At 38.2% G+C, this 20,966-nt stretch overlaps 1 protein-coding gene across 7 annotated transcripts in view; it reads right to left on the reverse strand.

The window, feature by feature from the left end:
* Isha (Insulator su(Hw) mRNA adaptor) overlaps positions 1–20,966 on the reverse strand; it is a 402,024-nt gene that overhangs the window by 79,908 nt on the left and 301,150 nt on the right. For all 7 annotated transcript variants that reach the window (XM_067156873.2, XM_067156871.2, XM_067156870.2 and 4 more), the window contains exon 16: positions 5,310–5,415. In XM_067156873.2, coding sequence (XP_067012974.2) covers positions 5,310–5,415 — 106 coding nt within the window. The remainder of the gene's footprint in view (positions 1–5,309; positions 5,416–20,966) is intronic.

The raw sequence follows: 20,966 nt of genomic DNA on the forward strand, positions 1-20,966 counted from the left end.
AACGATGCATTTGTTTCTACATTCGTCCCTGTTTTTATCTCCTCGTAAGATGTGTATTGTTTAATGTAACACCTTGTGTAAAAAATTGGGTTAAATGAAGGAGTTATATTATATTCAAGATCATGCTTTCACGTCTCTGCACAATATTTAAAATTAAATTTACCGTTGGTCTTTATAGCTATTGTTGAGAGTGAAGGAGAATTTCCTGTTGTGTATGTTTATCAGGAACTCAAGGGAGACTTCATTGGTTAGTCAGAACATAGAAAAATGAGAACTCTTAAGGTTTCACTTTGCTTTGTCCTACCTGCTGGCTCTTCAGAAATGTGTGCACGTGTGTTTTGTATTCAGGAATCATTCAAGAAGAACGCTTTCGCACTGCAGGATGTGTGGTTAAGGTTGTTTTTAATATGTATAACTTTTGTTTTCTCAACGATTCATTTGTTTCTATACTCGTCCCTGTTTTGATCTTGTAAGATGTGTATTGTTTAATGTAACGCCTTGTGTAATATAAATGCCTACATGCTTGCCTATTCCCACACTTTGGCTGATGATGACGCAAATCAGCGTTGAAACTAGTTCCAAGTACAAATACATGTTATAAATAAAAAATAACCAGTAGCTAAAAATCGTAATATTATCAGTACCTGCAACATTGGAGAAAGGGGTAAGTTTCTCTTCATAGGATATTCCAACCTCACTTGAATTTCGTTAACAACCTTAGCAACGACCATTTTCGATAACTTGTATCTATGAAGAAATTCCGCATCCGTCAAATTTTCAAAGTCATTACGTCGCTGAACTCTTCTTCGATCAGGATTGTTTTGTAAAAGATCTAAATAGAGCAATAGGGATGTATAGAACTAGCACCGATAGAGCGCAGTGCTGTTGTACCGGGTAAGCGGAAGGCGCTCTTCATTTGTCTCCTGTGTACTCATGCCGCTAATAACCACGAATTTAAGTTGTTTAAATTGTTATTTTCGTGACTATGCCGAGCTATTGCAGTGTTCCTCTTTGTAAAAATCAGGGAAGCTCGTTTTCGTTTCATCAGTTTCCACAAAATAAAGAAATGAGGAAGAAATGGTTACATACTGTTAGAAGGAAACATTTCAGTGAGAAGAATCTGACCGAAAATATTAAAGTGTGTTCCCATCATTTTCAACCCGGAGACTTCACGAAAACTTTGTCGGGTAAGTGCGACTTACGAATGGAAATAATTCGTATTTTCTACCTATAAAGTGATTAGGCATTTCGATAACAACCACAGAATTTATGTGTTTCTATTTAAAGGTGAGAGAGCAAGATTAAAACCGGGCGCTGTTCCATCGCTTTTTCCATGGACCACGAACACAACAAAAAGAAGGAAGAGGCCATACACCAGAAAATCGCCGGATTACCACGATAAGCTTACAATATTGGAATCTTCAGAAATCATCCCCACTGAAGTACGGGAAGAAATCGTGAATATACCCGAAGAAGTGAATGTAACATCTGTGACTCCCATTTTCATAGACGTCAGTACTCAGACAAATACTAAAGGTAATTTGGTTGTTGAGCAAATAATGAATAATCCTGATGCCGTATTGCTTTATACAGGGTTTGCAGACGTCCAACATTTTAATTTGGTGTTTGCTGTTTTGGGAGAAAACAGATACAATTTACAGATATTCCCCCTTGAACCCAAACTGTGTTTCTTATTGACAGTTATGAAGCTAAGGACCAACAAATCTGACCAGGAACTAGGCCTTAACTTTGGAATCCATAAAACTACTGTTGGAAGAATATTTAATGTTTGGATTAATTTCATGTACTGCCAATTTAAAAAAGAGTTGAACATATGGCCTGATAGAGAAACTGTCCTTGAAAACAGCCCCCTTGCTTTTAGACAGAAATACCCCTCGACTAGAGTAATAATTGATGCAACTGAGATTACAATAGCAAAACCTAAGAACCCTACAGCACAGCAAGCTACATTTTCTACATACAAAAATGCAAACACAACAAAGGTATTAATAGGTATAAATCCATCTGGTTTCATAAGTTTCATATCTGATGCATATGGTGGGGCAATATCAGATAGGCAGTTATTTATCAGATCAGGAATGTTGGATCTCTTGGAAGAAGGAGATTCAGTTATGGCAGATAGGGGGTTCAATATTCAGGATCTGTTATGCACTAAAGGTGTAACATTAAATATCCCACCATTTCTGAAAGGCAAAAGGCAGTTTACTCCATCAGAAAACATTGAAACAAGGAGGATAGCCTCTAAAAGAATACACATAGAACGGGCTATAGGACTTGCTAAAACATACAAAATACTGCAGTCAAAATTGCATGTCAGTAAAATTCGTCTTTCAGGGAGGATAATATTTGTATGCTTTATGTTATGCAATTTCAGGAAAACCATTATGTCAGGTTAGGATGACTGGAACAAAATATTCATGGTAAAACTTGTCTAATTTTGCCACCATTTCATGAATGAAAATGTCATCTCTCTCGTCATCTCTCTCTATTTCCAACACTAGCATGTCAACAGCAGTGTACACAACAAAGCTACAATAATGTCTGCCTGTAACAAACAGCTGGCCTTGCACTTGGAAGTAATGGTTGTGATTTTTCTTGAGTATCACTGCACCACTGCTCTCACCCAAGTATGGAACACATTTGATTGAAATAGCTTCAGTTTTATTACTTGGCAACCCTTTAAGTTCCAAGACTCTATCCTGTCCAATTAATCCATCACAAGATGCTGCCAGATAATGTCTGATAGGATGAATAATGAGGCCACACTTTTGGACTACATGGCCTGTTAGCTGAGAATATCTGTCCCTTGCTGAGTCTTCCATTTGAAGTCCCCATTTCGTATCACTGGAGCAAAACAAACTTCCCTTGAATAAGGATTTTGCTAGGGCTTTAGGTGTTTTTGAGTGACAGATTTTCCCAAAATTACTTTCTGCCAAACAATATTTCCTCTCTTTGAACCATAGACTTTGCTGGGATTGTTGTTTAGTATTTTCCTCAATTTTCTTCCTTTCCTCATCATTGACTCTTACAAGATTTTCAGCTTGTGTCGCACATGGATCCACACCATAATGGTGGTCATGAATGACATCAAAGCAGCTGGCCTGTTCTTTTTTTAGAGCAAAAGAAAAAGCAAGCTTATGTTGGGAACTTTTCACAATACCTTCAACATATTGCTGATATCCAGGCTGATTAACTCCTGACAATGGCCTAACATCATGGCAGGGTTCCTGGAAAACTTGTTCCAAGGGCAAACATTCCACTTTCATAGGGCTAACTGGCCTCAACCGTTTGGATGGGGGATGGTGAAAAGTTTGTAAATTTTGGGTGCATGTTTCTGAACACTGAACATTACCAGTCTTGGAGAAGTGCTCTAATGCATAGCTTACAGCAGCAATATGCTTACAACATGCCTTGGGGCCTGCTCCAGCAACACATTCACATTCCGCTCCTATAATGTCACCAGGTACTCCTAAAATAAGCTTCACATTATAGCTCTTATGTTTTGTGTACTCGGATTTCACAGCACTGCATATTAGAATTTCATCCGATTGAAAAAAGCATTTTATAAACAAAACAAACTTTTCACTGAAAAGTCTGTATCCAGCATCACACAATGATTTGTAGTTGGAAACAGGTGCTCCATCTATTTCCGATTTTCTACATACAAAATAATCCATCAAATGCACATTTGTGATGGTGATCTTCACCTTATGGCTGATAGTCAATTCTTCAAAGGAACCGGTACTAGGAAACTGAAGAAATTCACATGCCTTTGGTGGTGGACAAGGCTGTATCTGCAGTTTCATGTAAGCCATCAACCTAAAAAAATACGTGAATTGAAGACTATAAGCAAGTAGAGTAAATGCGTATTTAAATCTCTATTTATGATTTAAGTCTTGTGGAGGTATATTTATATATTTCTCAATGTACAATAATCAAGTAATTGTATTCTTTAGGAAAAGGCATGTTGACTCCAATTTATTATTTAGATAATAAAGCGTGTTAGAATTTTGTAATTACCGCTGTACTAATTCTTCCTTCCTCCCGCTAGTTTTAGCGCCTCTGGTCCGTAGCTCATTTTGCAGCTGTTTAACGCTTAAACGCTGAAAATCGTCCATAATATACTAGGGGATATACCTGTACAAATAATTAATATAGTCTTGGAGTAAAATTAGAGAATATATAGTAGGCTTTAGCTTAGGAAACTCGGTCACAATCTGTATATTTCTCGCAGCTGACTGGGAGAAACATAAGACGATCGCCTTGCGCTTACCCAGTAGTACACGAGCGCTATCTGGCGCGAACTTTCTCTGCCTACATCCCTATTCCGCCTCGAAAGCGAGATTCACAGCAGCCATTTTGGAACAGGTTGCTAAATGCTAATGTTAGCCATTTAACATTGGAAATGGCTGATGTTAACTTTAATACGCAGTTTAACATTTGTTAATGTTAACAGTTGTTGATGAAACGCAAATTTTCTTTAATCGGATGTTAAAATGTTTTAACACCTTGTTATGTACTAACATGTGTTGATGAAACCGGGCCCTAATTTTCTACGGCTTGTTGATAATCGTGAAACACCGGGGCTTACCAATTGGTTGCTGTGGGGTGCCATACGGGTTTGTGACATGTGGAATTGAGTGCTTGCTTGAATGCCATTCCACGCTAATCCAGGCACCGCTTGCACAAGACACTCCAATGTAAATGATGCAATTAAGCTGACAATACGTTTATTATTAAATAAACTGTTTTACAGAATTTAAATGTTAATTTTGCACTTACTACTAACTGGGAAAATGTGTGGTTAATGGGTACATGGCTGAGCCTTGAATCTCAGTCCTTATACGTTGTGGCACACGGCCATGTTTTGCAATTTTCCCGTAACAATTTCAATGCTTGATGGTCCCCGTTGGTCGACATATGACCTACTCAGCTGTGGTTTTGTTATAACTGTGTCCTTTTCCACTTCACAATCACGTCCCGGACAGTCGACTTCGGCAACTTGAGAAGCGCAGAAATTGTCCCAAATGATTGTTTACTGATGGGGTGCCAAAAAGCCATTCCACATTTGAAATCAATTAAGCTCCCTTACTCTACCCATTCTGCAGTTATCTCATTGCACTGAAAAACACAAGAGCTCTTCGCTGCCTTTTATGACAGCAGCGGTGGTAGTAGTGACATCCTGGCTCTAATTTATGACTACAGAGGGGTGTCTGGATACTTCTGATCAGATAGTGTCTGGGCATAAAATAATTTAAACAGAAGGTTTGTTGTTTCGTTGACTTTACCTCAGAGCTTGGTCAGTGACAGATTTGCTATGCTTGCTTTGGCTGGATTCTTCCATCACACCTCCTCCATCCTTGTTTAACCTGGGTGGTACACCAACACCAGGAGCTGAGTAAAGAAAATGGAATGTTATTAACATTACTTAAGCAAAGGTGTAATAATAATAAAAAAGCAAATTTATTTATTTATTTATTTGGCTGCTTTCAAGTAGCAAACTTAGGGCGCCTGGCTCTCTCTTACACTTAAACAAATTTATACCACTTATTTTCATATATATTAAACTATAATTTAGCAGTTTCATTATACTAGCACTCTCATATGCATAAAAGAAGATGGTATACTACACATTAACCAACTTATTTACACATTTACGCCCACATTGGAGTACCAAAATCAAACCTTATACAACAAAGTCTTCAAAGAATAAGTTCAGCTTTTAACACTTGACAACTCTTTCCTTTCCCAATAACCATTAACTAATATTAAAAAAACCACAAAACAAAACAAAACAAAACAAAACAAAAAAACAAACACAACAACACACTCTCTCTCTCTCTCTCTCTACAGTATAGGAATATATTACACAACTATACACTAGGTCAATATAAATATAAATTTACTCATTCGGGACAAATATTTCAGATTTCCTATGGGAATCAACATCTATATCATATCAACTAGGTCTACATATACAACAGAACCCCTCACAGTCCATCGCCACGCACACATCAGCTGTTCAGTGCAGACAACAGTCAGTAGCTTTCAACAAGTGATCTTGGCAAGATCTCTTGAATTTAGTTAGTGAATCATTGTCTATGACACTGACTGGAAAGGAATTCCAAAATCTGGAACCAATTACAGTAAAGGAATTGTTATACATAGATGAATGTTGAAGAGGAATTGTAAAGAGCCAGCTCGAATGTTACGGTTATGAAATGAAAGAGAAATTTAGAGGAAATGTACTGAGGCGAGTTGCTATGTACGAGTTTATGTATTAATACAAGTATCTGATATTTATGTGTTTTGTCAGGTGTTAGCAAGTGAAGTTCTTGATAGTAAGGAGTTATATCCACATCATTGCTCAAGCTGAAAATGAATCTGAGGCAAGAGTTCACACCTCACTGCAGTTTCATTGTATGTTCCTTAGTTGTGTCAACAAGGACTACGTCACAATAGTCGAGGATAGGTAGAATTAAGTCTGGACTAGCCATTGTCGTATGTCCTGTGTTAGGACGTCTTTGTTTTTTTCAATGGATGAAGTGAACCAAAAAACCTTCCGACATTCATTTTTGGTACGTTCCGTCAAATTTAGTTTCAGTCATAGTCTCGCCAAGGTTTCTCACTGTTGCACTGTAAGGAATGACTTCATTTATTAGCAGAGGTGGAATATGTGCATTGTTGATGATGCGTAGCAGCTTCCGAGAACCAACAATGATTGCCTGTGTTTTTGATGGGTTTATGAGAAATCCCTCCGATCGTTATCGTTCTCTATATGCAATTTTTTATTTTACGAAATAAAAATATCACACGAGAACACGTTTACGTATTTCTAAACAACTTTATTATCACTACGAAACTTATCCTAGTCTCGTCAATCTCTCTTTTTAAACACCACAGTGCTAACTTTATTTCTTTCCTGCCAGAAGAAGAAAACAATCCCCCGAGAGAAAACAATCGCTCTCTAAAACAATCTACATAGAATATATACATGTTTCACATCAGAGACCTAATGGTGCTGTTCCTTGACGCCATATTGGAAGTCTGTGTGTCCGTACGTCCGTTGCTATGTTAACCAGGATAAGCATACGCACATTATACGTCCATGGCCACGAAACATAAATATAATAACGTAATACTTTCGGCTCAATATAAACCTTCAAAATACGAATATTGAAGGTTTTATCATAATTAGGATACCTGTCCTACGACATCGTGCATATTCGTTTAGTTGTTTCAAGTCAGAATTCAGGTTTTGCACTGCACCTGATAATTCGCTTATTCTGCAGTGGGTAAGAAAATAAGGATTTTGCCATCATGTTGGGCACTTTTGTATCTAATGTGCTTCATTAAATTAGAAAATTAAAAACTACTTGTGGTCGATTGTTGTTTGGCTTGGCATTATTAGATTTTTCAAAGAGTTTGGCTGATCAAAGTTGCTGAACTGAAAGAAGTTTTCATGGGAAACTGACGCGAAGTTTTCATGATAAACCTGAATATAAAGTATCGAGATATTTAACTTGCGTACCGGTAATTAATGTTTGAAGCCAGTCCTGCGGTCTAACTTGCCTGTCTCTCACCCGGAGGGTCCAGGTTTGATTCCCGGCCAGATAGGGCATTTTTACCTGTATATAAGGGCTGGTTCCAGGTCCACTCAGTCTACGCGATTACCTTTAATTGAGGAGCTATCTAATGGTGAGATGGCGACCCCGGTCTAGAGAGGCAGGAATAATGCATCACCTCTTAATCTGCAGGCCTTCAGGCTGAGCAGCGGTCGCTTGACAGGCAAAGGCCCAATCGGGCTGTAGTTTGGTTTGGTTTGGTTTAAGAGTGATTGTAATATTATAACTATACATATTTCATTTTTGTTGATCTTTAGCCAAATTGTTGGATGTTTTTCATTCATTCTCAGATTTTCCGGTTCCCTATGTTGTACTTTTTTTTTTCCGTGGTCCCTCCAAAAATGGAGAATCAAGGTTCCACTGTAAATAAATGTGTAATTAATTTTGAGTCAATATGGACCAGATTATTAACTATCATGGTTAAAATAATTAATTCACCTGACATGCGGGCAGCCTAAATGCATCAAATTAAAATGTCTTCACACAGTAACTAAAGATTATTATTTAATTAACATTTCCTCCCGAGTGGCTCAGTCGTGACTGTTAATGAATGCCATTTCCATGAAGCTAATAAAGGCTAGTGTTCTTGTAATCTTGTAAAGAGTAGTTTAATATCGTGTAGTGCAGTGCGGCATAAGGTTTTCACTAAAGTTAGTTAGTTAGTTGTATAGTGCTATTGGAGTGGAAAGATTAGCTGGTGTATCACAGTCCCGCAGCACATCTGTCCAAACTTCTTGGAGGCTCCTTCTGTGTATGGGGATTCTTGCGAGGACACACCTCGTGCAACTGCGGTCAAAACCACACAACATGGCACCTGATGAAATGCCCTTTATCTCTGTACTCATGCCTTGCTTGATCTGGCACTAGGCAGCACCGAGGTCCTACATTTTGGGCTGATGTATAGTTAATATGTATTTTTTGTTGTAACTTTTTAATGTATGATGCTTTTTCTTAAATGATATATTTGTTCGTGGCGTCAATCTCTAGAGATCTTTTGCCACTACTTGCATCATATGATATGAACCTGCGTGTAACTGGAATTGTGGAAGTGTAGAGTGTTGAATGTGAGAAAAGGAACCTTAAGGACGATACAAACACCCCCAGTCCCCACGCCAGGGATATTAAACATTTACAATTAAAAACCTCTGACCCGGCCGGTAATTGAACCTGGAGCCACCGAGTGACAGGCGGACGCGTTGCCCCCTACACCGCGAGGCCGGACATGTATGATGCTATTGACATGAATGAATAAGTAACATTAGTAACTTTATACGCCCAGGGTTAGATTGTGTTCATGTTGAGTCTCAAGCTCTCCGAGACACAGAGTAAAGGTCGATTCACACACACACCTCCAGGACGTGACAGCAACATCCATGACGTGACTGCACCTTCCATGAAAATAAAATATTGTTGCCTTGTAAATGATGTGATGAATTCCGACACTTCCGTCGATGGCATTCACCATGAGCTTCAGTGCTTCTCTGTGATCTGTGCCGGCAAAACACATTTGGTCGCCAACAGTATTTTCTTGTTTTCACGGAAATGATTTCTCTCTTCCCACTTTCCCCCTTCTCAATGACCTTGGAGTGCTGTGGTTATCTGTGTAAGTTTGAACCAATACTTACCTTCCGAAATGAAGGACGAACTGCTGATGAATTAGTTAAGCCACCCTCTTTTTTAATATAATTTAGCTGATCTGAAATACATGGACAGTGGCTTGAAGAAGTGTGTATGGGATGAAATACGACAGAAAATGGAAGATGAAGGTAACTGTAACTTTTCATTACTTATCAGATTAAGAAAAACTGTGTATGTGATAACTGATCCAAATTTAATGATGTTAATATCATTATAAACAATCCTTTGGACCTGTATAATATAATAATATCATAGTAATAAAAATATATTAATAATATTATAAAATTGACATTCTGAGAACTTGACATATTAGTATTTCCTTCAGTGTAATTGCAGGTCTCCAAAAAATGTCCTTTTTTGTTATTAAATGTTCAACCTTCTTGAACAGCAAACTGAATGTATCTCTACTCATTCTGAAATATCCACGAAATGTTATTTCAACGTCCATCAAGCCCTTATATAGCATAGAAAATTCTCCTAAACCCCTGCGTTTCCATATAGGATGAATCCACTGTTTCTGTTTCTTCTTTTCTTACTCTTCATCCAAGATTACAGCTATCATTGACAGACCATCACTAAAATTCATCACGGAATATTTGACTACTGACGTAATTGCACAAAACTGAATTGTGAGAACACACACGATAAATTCACATCAGAAAGAATGGATGCGGAAATGGACAGCGCTGTCACACCCCGGAGATGTGTGAATTGACCTTAATACCTGGTCAGGATTTGAGAATGATATGGTACTTGTGAGATTAACACACCCACTCCATATCCAATATCTTTTCGGATACTAAATTCTGGGGGAGCAGAAGGTGAAGGCTGCCTAGAAAGATAGCTTGTGGCAATATATAGCACAATGGAACTCGCCCAGCACCAGTGGGATATTTTTGAGATAAGGCAATGGGCACTATGAGGGAGATGCAAGATGTGCTCTTGACCCCCTCTGGCACATTTAAAAAAATGTTGAGTGAAGTGGAAAAAAATCAACAACTAGATTGTGTAATGCAGAATATTACAGTTTTTATTTAATATGACAGAAAGTCAATGCATAAAAGTAGATAAAATGCAATAAAAATAAACCATTTAAAAACAAATTAATGTTAGAATAAAAACTTGAGCCTTCTTTGTTGCTGTCCAAATTTGTGTGTCACAATGTCAACGAGTATCCAAATTTGTTTGTTACAATGACAATGAATTCAGTGTTCTTCTGTACTCTATTTCTGTGAACAGTGAGCATGCTAACTTAGCGTACCATCTCCTGCTGTCGTAGACCAATTATAAGCCTTGATGTGCCGTAATGCACTGAATGTTTGTTCAATAGTACATGTCACTGGGAGTCGGGCCAACCTTGATGTCAATTTTGATGATCTTAATGTCAAAAACATAAGCAAAAAAACACCACACAGACGAACATGTATGATACTCATTCTTGGACTTAACCTTGATCAGAGCCAACAATGATTTTATTTTACAAATTTACAGAAAGCCCTCCGTTGCTCCTTTGACAATAAAGAATGAGTCTTTACACCCTCAATCTCATATACAAGCAACTTTCTACAGTTTAGTTTACCGAGCATTAAATGTTCCACTATCCCCTTCTAACTGGAAAAAAGAATTTGAATACATAAAAAAAAACTTGCAAAACCTAACGGCTATAAACCTAACCTGATCAGTAAGATTATTGGTAAAATAAAATCAAAAAATGCCACAAATTTAAGTCCAGATAAGTCCAAAAGAATAAACGCTGCCACCCTCACCTTCACTAACCCAGCAATATACAGCATTTCTAACCCATTTAAGAAGCATAATATCAGAATCGCCCACCGAACCTGCAACACTAATCGGAACATATTCTTTAATTCCAACTCGGTAAATACTTCTCAGGACAAATTTTCAAACTCTGGTATTTACAGACTTAAAACACCCCCAGTATGAATTATCTTATATCGGGTAAACTGGCCGCAGTTTTAGAACTAGATACTTCGAACATTATTGTACCGGAGGTACACCTCTACGCCGCACATTCAAATCTTGCGCCAATTAAAACTCCTCTACAGGAGAAACACTGAACTTGGAACTAGACCTATTTAAACGTTTCCTCAGAAGATGTCACTACCGTAATTTTGTGATTATGAAGTTGCCAGTACTGTATGAATTTCAACTTGTTGTTTTTGTTTTCCGTTCATCAAGAAATTTGGGCATACTCTCATAGAGTTTGCTATAAAAAACCTCTGATCATGCACCCTGGTGCCAAGTGAAAGAACGTTTTTGAAGAAGTTTTGTATTCATAAGTTTTTTTTTTACTAAATTTTGTTCATTCATTCATTCATTCATTCATTCATCTTTAGGTTGGCAATATTTATCTTTTCTTTCCGCCAGTTTTGAATTTAGCCAATCAAGAATTTCTGTAATTATTTTTCAGCCTGTCACAGGTTTCTTCTTCGATTTTGTGTGTAACTTTTGTATCCTCCAATAAAATTCTGTGGGTGTGTCTTGATTATTCGTGAAAGGTCTCGAACCTTCCCAAAGGGTTTATAAATTGTGGATTTTCACGTCTCTTGGTCATTTGATCAACATCTAACTAAGTGTGTGTTGTGGAGCAGGGGGCGGGAGGTGCCTCTTTCATCAGACAGCAGTTCTTCAGCAAGGTAATGGCCGTTTAACATCTTTATTTCTTGCTAGCTCCGCAGTTTAACCCGAGGGATAGGTACGAAACCTTAATATGTAACCAACTTCTCTAAAATGCAAGTTCTGCCTGCTAATGTGAAAATTTCATAAAATCTGTAACTGTAATTTGGGGATAGAGTGATTTACCCTCTCAAGCTCCCCTTCATATTGGTTTGAGGTGACTACATTTTGTAACTGGTTTTCTTCCTTTCCGTAATGTCTTAAATTATTCTTATATGAGTCACCTCAATAGTTTGGGAATAGCCCCTGTTTCATCGGCCTAGTGCCTTTTTAGGTTTTAAGAATGCATATTTAGGAGTGCAAGTACACGCCTCCATTCAATTTGGTGTTTCGGGCCATTTACTTAACCTGTTCTTTTTCTGTGAAGGCCCAGTAGGTTCAGTACAAGATACCCCTGTTTCTTTTTTTGTAAGTTGTGCCTTGATGGCAAGTAATTGTTGTTTTTTTTTTTTGCTAGGGGCTTTACGTCGCACCGACACAGATAGGTCTTCTGGCGACGATGGGATGGGAAAGGCCTACGAGTTGGAAGGAAGCGGCCGTGGCCTTAATTAAGGTACAGCCCCAGCATTTGCCTGGTGTGAAAATGGGAAACCACGGAAAACCATTTTCAGGGCTGCCGATAGTGGGATTCGAACCTACTATCTCCCGGATGCAAGCTCACAGCCGCGCGCCTCTACGCGCTCGGCCAACTCGCCCGGTGCAAGTAATTGTAATTGCTGGTATTGCCTTGAGTAGGTTGTGAAATGAGAGCACGGTAGCTCTTTTGAAGTGTTGTAAAAGTGCCTCTGGGAGGCCTGAGATTGTCATTATTGGAGCCAGTGCTCCGTGTATTAGGGGTTTTCTGCCCTTTGAACAAATTTGTGCTCTTTTGAAAAGTTGAGCTGATTGCTCAAAAATTGTAAATCTAGGGGCTTGAAGCCCAAGAGTGTTAAAGTTCTGAAATTCTGGATTCCGGATCTTTCCAAGTCTTGTTTCTAAATTGCTATGTCGTCGTTATATCTCTAAGTGAAAAGTTGTTACAGTTTTTTCGTTTTTCGAAAATATAACCTTTGTTAAAATTTTAAATTAACTTTGACTTTGTAGTTAGACCCATTCATCCCAGCACCTTCTTTCACCTCTGCGTTCCGCAGATACGCCGGAACAATTATAATGCCTTAAAGCATAAAAAATACTCTGCAATGAGCAACCACATGAGGGATTCCGGCCACAATTATTCTAAAATTGATCAGGACCTCCACATTATTAAATATGTAAATAAAAGCAGCTTAATGACCGGATTTGGATCAACATTTTAATAATAATAATAATAATATTATTATTATTATTATTATTATTATTATTATTTGAATAATGTCCCTGAGAAAAACAGCCCCTTAATTGAACAAGTCCCCAAGTTACTCACTAATTTAAATATAAATCATAATAATTTCACAAAAATGTTCAATTATAAAACTTTAAATATCCCTCCGGTTGTAATAACAGATTCCACCTTACCCCCTCCCCATAATACAACTCCGCGCCAACTTCTAGCGCTCTCATTGTTGCACCTACTCCTCCCCTGCAGACTTTCTCTCCACCCAAGTAAGCACACCAATACCCTACAACACACGTAGCAACGGGCAGACGTTTACCAGACCCCCTCGAGCGGCTAATGTGACCAGTCAACGCTCTTCCAACATAAGAGGTAAGCATGTATGAACATTCTTATTGACTGACTCTTAGCAATAATATCCTATATGATTTTAATTATTTCACTACCAGTTCTGTATTGTACTTTATGTTTTTAACCTCGGTCAACACGATTGCTGTGTTTTTCTCTTAGCCATGATGAACATTCCTATATGTTTTCACACTAGTTTTAAGCATATTTGATTTTCTATAATGTAAATGTCGAATCTTACGGTACCATATGTTTTAAAGACACTAGGTTCGGGGCCCTGACCTAACTTCAGGCTAAGATTTATTTCGGCTGATGATGCTTATGACAGTTAAGCGAAACATGTCTCAACTTACAACACCTGTTGTAATGTTTATATCCTAAATATAAGGAAAGATATGTATTGGAAAGGTGGTGTAAATTATTATTTTTATTTTAATGTTCATATATACAGACTACTCCTTGAAGTTCATTGAATCTTCTAAATAATATGCACCCTACTAAGATCATTGAATGCTGTATAAGAAGATGAAGACCAATCTACATGCGTTTGTAATAAACAAACATGGCTAGTTGTCAAGTGGCTAGAAAGTGAAAATGACTATTTTTCATCAGGAGACAGTGAATGTCCTTACAAAGATGATAATAGTGATACTGATAGTTTCAGTGAAAGGAAAAGGCATCCTTCAGGCCCTGCAAAGTCTGCAAGGTTCATAAATTAAGGTCAGAAGTCAGGTGGTTATGTGAAAAATGTGGTGCGGCCGTTCATCTGGACAGCTGTTTCAAAAAATATCACACGGTGATTCACTACTGAAGACTGAAATGAAAGCAGCTTTCTAAAAAGGCAAGTTTTTAAATAATTCTCAATAAACCAAGTTCCTGCATAATTTTCATAACAAAACAAAGAAAAAAAAATCCTGTCCCTGCAGGTGGAACAGTTTTTCAGATTCAAATGGGTTAATGGTGAATATATTGAAGGAGAAAATGTGTGATTTGATTGATTTTTTTTGTGATGAAGTTTTCACAGTATTAGTTTCAATTTTAACTTAACACACCCTACCTTCCTGTATCATGTAATCTAAAATAAGGTATGATACAGTGAGCTTCTGTGGCTTAGGCAGCAATGTACGAGCCTTTGACCACTGGGTTCCGTGGTTCAAATCCTGGTCACTCCATGTTAGATTTGTACTGGACAAAGTGAAGTAGGACAGGTTTCTCCCCGGGGACTCTGGTTTTCCTTGTCATTTTTCATACCAACAACACTACAAAATCATGTGATTTCATCAGCCAGTCATTAATCACTGTCCTAGAGGAGTGCGACAGGCTTCAGCAGCTCGCACAATTCCTATCCTCACCACTAGATGGGAGCTTCATTCATTCCACTTCTGACCTGGTCGAATGACTGGAAACAGGCTGTGGATTTTCATTTATTTTTCATAGATATGATATGACCATGAACTATTTTTTCCTCATATGTTCGTTCTTTATGCTATGTCTGTGATTTTTCTCGTGATATCTGTGAATGTATAGGTGTTACAAATTTTAAGCAAATATTGTGTAATTTCATAAGAAAAGGGCTACCATCCAAAAAGACCCGAGAGCAAGAGAGTTGATGGACTGAGATAAAATGAAGTGCAGGGAAATTCAAGATGACTAAGTTTTCAAGTTTCAAGAAAATGGTAAGCAGTTTTTGCATTTATTCAATCCAAACCAAATGGCAGATGGACAAAACTATCAGATATTGTCTCTGTATCATGTATACTATAAAGTATTAAGCCTCTCAAGATCACGACAAAGTACCCTGGATGTACGATCAGACACTACATTATTATTATTATTATTATTATTATTATTATTATTATTATTATATTAGTAAGACATACAAGTACTGTAATATTCTCCAGTGAAAGATGTTCAGTTGGGTTGTGAAAAGTGCAGACATCCGGTCAACGATGTGTTGAATGAAGAAGTATTTCATTACGTGATCAACAGAAAGTAAATGTCTTTTTACTACACATTATAGTACTGCATATTTCCACTCTCATACCCCTGGCGAGGTCAGTAGATTTAACACTCATGGTATCTCTTGAGTGTTGTAAGAGGCGACTAAAAGGGGCCCCAGGGGCTCTGAATTTGGGAGGGGTGGTTTGGCCACCACCACGGGGCCCTTAGCTAACTCCTGGCATTGCTTCCACTTAATTGTGCCAGGCTCCTAGTTTTCATCTATCCTATCCGACGTCCCTTGGCCAACTCCTCTTCTCTCCAGACCCCAACAGTATTGGGTTCCTGAGTCCTAGGGATTCTTTCATTTTCACGCCCTTCATGAGCCTTGTCTTTCTTTGGGCAATACCTTCATTTTTCAAAGTGCCCAACCCCTTCAATTCTCTCTCTCTGATTAGTGTTAACAGAGGATGGTTACCCAGTTGTACTTCCTCTTAAAACAATCACCACCACCACCACCACTACTCAAAAAAACAAAAAAAACAAACAAAAAAGTCTGGAAAGAATATTGTCTGGAAACCGAGGGCTAGGAGAGCCGAACCCTAAATGAATAAACAGGGCAAAAAGTTTTCTGCATGTTAGAAGCGATAATGATGTGATGTAAATAAAGTTATATGGAAAAGAGAGAAACCGCTAACATACAGTACATCTGAACCATTTCATATCGCAGTAAAAATTTCACTAAGCGTGAAGTGCAACACAGTGTCCAGCTCGGTGGCTGAATGGTCAGTGTGCTGACCTTCAGTTCACAGGGCCTCTGGTTCGATTCCTGGTCAGGCGGAGGATTCTAACAGTGTAGGTTAATTCTTCTGGCTCGGGGACTGGGTGTTAGTGTTTATTCCAACACACTCCTCTTCGTACACACAAAATATATCACACTACAACCACTTCAGAAATATGCAGTAGCGAATGTATCCCTCCACACAGGGTTTGTGCCAAGAAGGGCATCTGGCTGTAAAACTGTACCAAATCCAGATCAAATGCCGACCCTAATAAATTGGGGAAAAGGGCTGGAAAAGAAGAAGAAAAAAGTTTACTCCAGATACTTTTAGGGGCATCATAAGTCTCATATTAAGAGTGTTTATATGTGCATTGATATAATGATATAATGATATGTTTATGATATGTTTATTTATGATTATTTATGATTGCCTGTTCTCATATTTGGCTGAAGATGACGCTCACCAGCGTCGAAACTAGTTCCAAGTAAATGTTATAACTTGTTTAGTTTAATTTGTTTAGTTTAATATTGGTATTGAAAAGGTGGATTTTTAATTTTACTTATCTATTATCTCTGAAGAAGGTTCTAATTAATGGTTTGTCTCTGAACTTTGTTATCTGTGGTGAGTAAAAGTGGGACCCAGTGGGAACAAATTTTTCAATAGCTTAACTCATGAATCATTTCTTGCACTGCACTGGGTCCTATTGCAAGTCCTGCTGCAATTTCATTCACAGTGACACATCTGTCTTCTTTAATGATGTCATTAACTCTTCACACGTTGCACTCAGTGGAGGCAGTTCGAGGACTCCCACTACAAGTCTGATCTTGGGTGCTCATGTTTCCATCTTTAAAATGTTTCACTCATCTCCGAATACTGCTAGTGCCAATACACACATTTCCATAAGCATGCTGACATCTCTGGTGAATTTCAGCAGCAGGAATTCTTTCCTTAACAAGGATTTCAATCACAGCACGTTGGCGGAATGAAACATCGATGTCAGCCATTTTGTATCTCTTTGCTATGATCACGTGATAAAAGCTAATGACAGCAGAGTACCTACACATCTTCCAGAAAGTCTGAAGATTAAGATGATGTGCATGGTTATTCTATATTAAAGGATTGTGGTTAAAAAAAGATATTGCTCATGACTTTCAGTATGGCCTTCGCATAAGAATGTTTATATTGAAGACGGCAGTGTAGGAAGATATAAATATCATCCTTTTCTCCTCTTTCTCTTGCTCGTTCTTCACACACTGACCCGTCGTTGTGTGTATTCCATAATTGTTCCTATCCTTTTAATAGCTCGCTCTATGTATCAATAGTAGTGTGCTGGTCTTCGGATCCCAAAATGATGGGTTCAAATTGGCAGAGGTAGGCAGATTTATGAGGGACAGATAAAAGTCCATTTGATGCTATGTAAAAGATCTTTGGTGTTTAACCAACAAAATTAATTTGAACTCAGCCCTCAGGTACATCAAAATGGAATGTCAAAACTGACGTGCAGGCGGTCTGCCCAGGCAATATGATTATTACTACCATTTTATACACTGTCTGTGGCTATATCTTGACAGATGCAGTATCTCTGAATCTGCTTCTTGGCACAGGCCTAAGTAAAATGTAGCTTCCACCAAAGTCTTCGTGTCATTCATGGCTGCGACAGTATGGAAGCTGCAGAGGTATGAGTGGTACTGAGTAATAACATTCAGTGCTAGGCTTAGGGCCAGTCGTGTTGTAAGAACGCTTTCTGGCCCAGTGAGGAGAGCAATAACTACCTCATCCTCTTCATGCCTTGCACGCCTCATTATGGTGCTGCCATCAGATTTTTGGTTTCCTACAACGGCATAACATTTGATACTGCTATTTGAAGATCCAACCACCCTTCAGACTGAAGACTTAACCCATTCCGGTCTGGGCCTAAATATCCCTAACAAACGTTCTGGTCTGAGCATTTTTTAAGGATAAAAAAATCTCTCTTTACCTATAGGAGATATTTGCAAGATTCTTTTTTCTCTGTGCTTGTTTGAGCACCTCGTTTTGAAAAATTATGTTTGTATATTATGCCATATCCTGCGAATGAAAAAAAAATTTTTTTTTTGCTAGTTGCTTTACGTCGCACCGACACAGATAGGTCTTATGGCGACGATGGGACGGGAAAGGGCTAGGAGTGGGAAGGAAGCAGCCGTGGCCTTAATTAAGGTACAGCCCCAGCATTTGCCTGGTGTGAAAATGGGAAACCACGGAAAACCATTTTCAGGGCTGCCGACAGTGGGGTTCGAACCTACTATCTCCCGAATACTGGATACTGGCCGCACTTAAGCGACTGCAGCTATCGAGCTCGGTAATGAAAAAAAAAAAAAAAAATGTATGGATTACTTTTTTTTTTGCTAGGGGCTTTACGTCGCACCGACACAGATAGGTCTTATGGCGACGATGGGATAGGAAAGGCCTAGGAGTTGGAAGGAAGCGGCCGTGGCCTTAATTAAGTTACAGCCCCAGCATTTGCCTGGTGTGAAAATGGGAAACCACGGAAAACCATCTTCAGGGCTGCCGATAGTGGGATTCGAACCTACTATCTCCCGGATGCAAGCTCACAGCCGCGCGCCTCTACGCGCACGGCCAACTCGCCTGGTGTGTATGGATTACTAAGTAAGTACAGTTTTCTGAAATACTGTTATATTTACCTTATTTTGATAATGTAAAATGTGCATTGCAATTAAAAAACGACTATAATGAAAATGATAAAAAATAATTTTGTTCATTAATAATAATAATAATAATAATAATAATAATAATAATAATAATAATAATAATAATAATAATAGCAATAACAATAAAAATGGGAGCCCTTATGAAATTTTATTTATATATTTTTACGAGACTCTAATGACTTGGAAGGTGATACTAGTGAAGATACTCAAGAGCAAAGATGATATTGAAGGTATGGAATTATAATTTTATGCACAAATGGAAATATTATTGCCATATAACATGAATTTGAAATATCACCTTGCATTTCATAATGACTGGAATTCCTTTTACAACCTACCGCATGTTTTCGCGTGTTTCACATTTGCGCGAATACGTAAGAATATCAACATATTGGGAAAATTTTCTGTTTTCTCTAGATATGAGGGATTGGAATTATGATTACATATAATATAAAAAATATAATTCTCATCAAGCACTTGTTTGCTGCGAGAACCCATATTTTAGACCACTCTCAGTGACATCTGCTAATGCACACTCGTCGATATAATAAATTCACTGACTGTTGAAATACTCTCGTAACTAATACATGATGAAACACGATGCAGCCGCCAGAATGCATGCATAGCTCGTCCTCGATTTTTAATGAACTGTCAAAGTTTACTACGGGCTATGCTCATAGTTAGACCGGAAATAGTTAAAAAACATCCTTTTAAATGTCCACATTTGTTACTTGTTTATTCCTTTTCAGTCTCTGTAGGATTGACAATTCTACTCTAAGGACTGTGTACAAGCATTTTGATCCGACACGCCATTAAGGCTGACTGGGTGTGAATATCGATGTTCTGGATTACCAATAGGCAGAGAAACTAGAACTCTACAGGGCAATCCACTGCCATTTATTGTGAATTTTGTTGGGTAAACACATCACTTGTGATCAGATATCATTTACATCCAATATGGAATACTGAATGGACTTTTTCTGCTCTTCAGGAAGCCAAATACAGAAGAACTTGGTTAATCTGAATGCTTTAATTTTTGTTGTTGCTTTTTTTTGCATTCTTTTTACAAGTTGCCTTACGTTGCATCGACACAGACAAGTCTTATGGCGACGATATGATAGGAAAGGGTTAGGAGTGGGAAGGAAGCGGCTGTGGCCTTAATAAAGGTACAGCCCCAGCATTTGCCTGGTGTGAAAATGGTAAACCACGGAAAATCATATTCAGGGCTGTTGGCAATTTGAACCCACTATGTCCCAAATGCAAACTGATAGCTACATGACTAAAACTGCTCGGTACATTATGTAATACGATATACTTTAGAATAAATATCTGTTGGGAAGGGCAAAGGGAGTGTCACTGAGAGGGGAGGTGCATGCTTTGGATTTGACACGAACATTTTTATTATTATTTATTATTATTATTATTATTTATTTTCCACTAATTGAAGTTACAATTTAGGGATGGTGAATGGAGAAAGGGCATAGCCCCACATACACAAAAGTGCCTCCATCACCACTTAAAATTATAATATACAAATATACAATTACATTCTACATGGTGTTCTTATATACAGTTACCGTATTTACATAGGCATATTTACATATAGTAATACTCACAAGACCTGTTCAACATTCAAGTCAGTCACACACACACACACACACACACACACACACACGCACGCACGCACGCACAGAGTCTCTCTCTCTCTCTCTCTCTCTCCCCCTGTCTCTCTCTCTAGAAACCCCACATATATTTTAGCTAGGCCGGCTCACTCATACCCATTTACCGTCTCAATCACTCGGGACCCCATAACTTTCATCCATCCTCCCACTCATACTGAACATTCTCACAGTAGATAAATTATGTTTTGTACAGAGGGTTTCGTTATGTATACATC

This window comes from Anabrus simplex, chromosome 13, assembly GCF_040414725.1.
Source record: "Anabrus simplex isolate iqAnaSimp1 chromosome 13, ASM4041472v1, whole genome shotgun sequence".
Taxonomy (NCBI): domain Eukaryota; kingdom Metazoa; phylum Arthropoda; class Insecta; order Orthoptera; family Tettigoniidae; genus Anabrus; species Anabrus simplex.